This window comes from Tarenaya hassleriana, unplaced genomic scaffold (genome assembly GCF_000463585.1).
Source record: "Tarenaya hassleriana unplaced genomic scaffold, ASM46358v1 Cleome1473, whole genome shotgun sequence".
In the NCBI taxonomy this organism is placed as follows: domain Eukaryota; kingdom Viridiplantae; phylum Streptophyta; class Magnoliopsida; order Brassicales; family Cleomaceae; genus Tarenaya; species Tarenaya hassleriana.
Window position 1 is genome coordinate 1 of NW_010964895.1, and position 2408 is coordinate 2408.

Below are 2408 nucleotides of genomic sequence, written 5' to 3' on the forward strand. Positions count from 1 at the left end.
CCTTTCGGTGAGGTTGACCTTTTTCTTTGTCTTGATCTAATGTCTGAATAGCTCCGAGATGTCTGAAGTAGCCGACATAGATTGGGACAGCATAGGTTTCGGTATTCAACCAACCGATTACATGTATATCATGAAGTGTGGCCGCGACGGGAATTTCTCTAAGGGCGAGTTGCAGCGTTTTGGGAACATTGAGCTGAGCCCGTCAGCCGGTGTTCTCAATTATGGTCAGGTAGGTTTCTTTGTTTCTCAGGTCTTGTCCTTTTGAGACAATCTTAGTCTATGGAATGGAAATGCATTTCTTGGGTTGAGTAGTTGAAAATATGAGGTAGTTGCAGTTGCAGGAGCTTTATAACTTGTCAACTCCTGTTTTTTTTTTTCTTAGAGGAGCTCATTTTTCCTGATTTTCTTGTTACATGAGTGAGATTCCTCCATGACTCTTGTTGTTGTTGTTACTCTTTCACTAGTTTCTATACGAGGCTTTAGTTCTAGATATTTGATTGGAATGCTCTAATAAGGCCGATTAGTTTCTTCTCTGAATGGTTGCAAGACTTTGAATGGTTCTTGATGCGGAAATGTGAGGCAATGTATCATGGCTGTGAAAATCAGCCGCAGAATTTTCTGTGATGGTCCTTAAATGGAGGCCTGCATGGCCATCTGGGGCCTGGTTGGAAGTATATGAGAATGAATCAAAGATCAAATATTTATATTATACCCTGCCATTTATATGCATCCGCCATCCAGTTTATCTTCATTTATTCAGTGGTTAAAAGTTTGAACAAGTAATCAAATGATTCAGGTACTTTCTCAAGAAGTGATACTTTGAATTGATGTTTATTTGGGAGTCTTCTCACTTGATAAGATTGTAACCTAGAGGGATAGTTCACTTAGTTAGAATTTAGATTGCCCTTTCTGTGTCTGTGTCTCGGTGACGATAAGATGCTTCATTGTCTCTCCAGCTTGTTGGGTACGATTTTTTCTTCTTCTAAGGGGTCTTATCTCAATTTGTTTTCTAATGCCCTCCTCTGTTTTTAGGGATTGTTTGAAGGGCTAAAAGCCTACAGAACACAGGAGGGGAGCATTCTCCTGTTCCGTCCTGAGGAGAATGCTATCCGCATGAGAATGGGGGCTGAGAGAATGTGCATGCCTGCCCCAAATGTCGAACAGTTTGTGGAAGCTGTGAAGAAGACCGTGCTAGCAAACAAACGATGGGTAATGGCAATACATATTCTTTTTTTGATTATGTAAAAGTATCGAATTATCTTAGTGATATGCTTTTTTCTTGATGTGTTATTGTTTCAGGTTCCTCCTCCAGGTAAAGGTTCCTTATACATCCGGCCATTGCTAATGGGAAGTGGAGCTGTTCTTGGTCTTGCCCCAGCTCCTGAATACACTTTTCTTGTTTATGTTTCACCAGTGGGAAACTATTTCAAGGTTAGCCCGACTCCAAAAAGTTTCGAAATTTCCTCTTCACACATCCAGAGGCATATCCTTTGATGGTATTTAATATATTTTTCAATGCTTAGCTGTTGTGATTAAGAACATTTTCTTAGTGATGTCAGGAAGGGGTGGCACCAATCAACTTGATTGTGGAACATGAATTTCACCGTGCCACTCCAGGTGGTACTGGGGGTGTCAAAACGATAGGCAATTATGCTGCAGTAAGTAGGCAGGCTCCTTGCTTGTTTGGTTTTCCGGTTTTCGGTTTTCAAATTCAAACGTAGCCTCGGTTATTTGTAATCTAGGTTCTGAAGGCACAGTCAATTGCGAAAGCCAAAGGATATTCCGATGTTTTATATCTTGATTGTGTTCACAAAAGATATCTTGAGGAGGTTTCCTCTTGCAATATTTTCGTCGTGAAGGTAAATCTCATCTGCTGGTATCTGATAGCGCCTTCGAATCTAGATGTTTTTCTTTTACGCTTTGCATTACTTGTTCCCAACAAGTATTGGGGACAAATTCTTATTTTTAAGGACAAGAATAACGCCTTTGAATCTAGATGTTTTTCTTTTACTCTTTGCATTGCTTGTTCCCAACAAGTATTGGGGACAAATTCTTATTTTTAAGGACAAGAATAACATCATCTCGTGTTTGGATATTTGTGCTGACCTAACTCGTTTGGTTCTTGTTTTACCAGGATAATGTGATATGCACTCCTGAAATAAAAGGAACCATCCTGCCTGGAATCACCCGGAAAAGTATAATCGATGTGGCTCGAAGCCAAGGGTTTCAGGTGAATTCTCTTCTCCCAACTCTGAATTTTTTTTTGTGTCCGGACAAGATCAAAGTACTGTTAACACCATCAAGGGCCAAAACTTAAATACAAGGACCGGGCTTGTTGGTGGCATAAGTATAGTATGTAAAAGATCAAAGTTGTTATTGCAGGTTGAGGAACGGGGAGTGACAGTGGA

The 2408-nt window shown here is 40.3% G+C and overlaps 1 protein-coding gene across 1 annotated transcript; it reads left to right on the forward strand.

The window, feature by feature from the left end:
- Window positions 1-24: 24 nt before the first annotated feature.
- LOC104808469 (branched-chain-amino-acid aminotransferase 3, chloroplastic) lies at window positions 25-2403 on the forward strand (the record flags this gene model as incomplete). The annotated part of the gene is made up of 7 exons (XM_010534147.2): window positions 25-229; window positions 1033-1209; window positions 1300-1431; window positions 1560-1658; window positions 1743-1859; window positions 2135-2230; window positions 2383-2403. Coding segments are annotated over exons 1-7 (813 nt in total), but the record flags the coding sequence as incomplete, so codon positions are not given.
- Window positions 2404-2408: the final 5 nt, after the last annotated feature.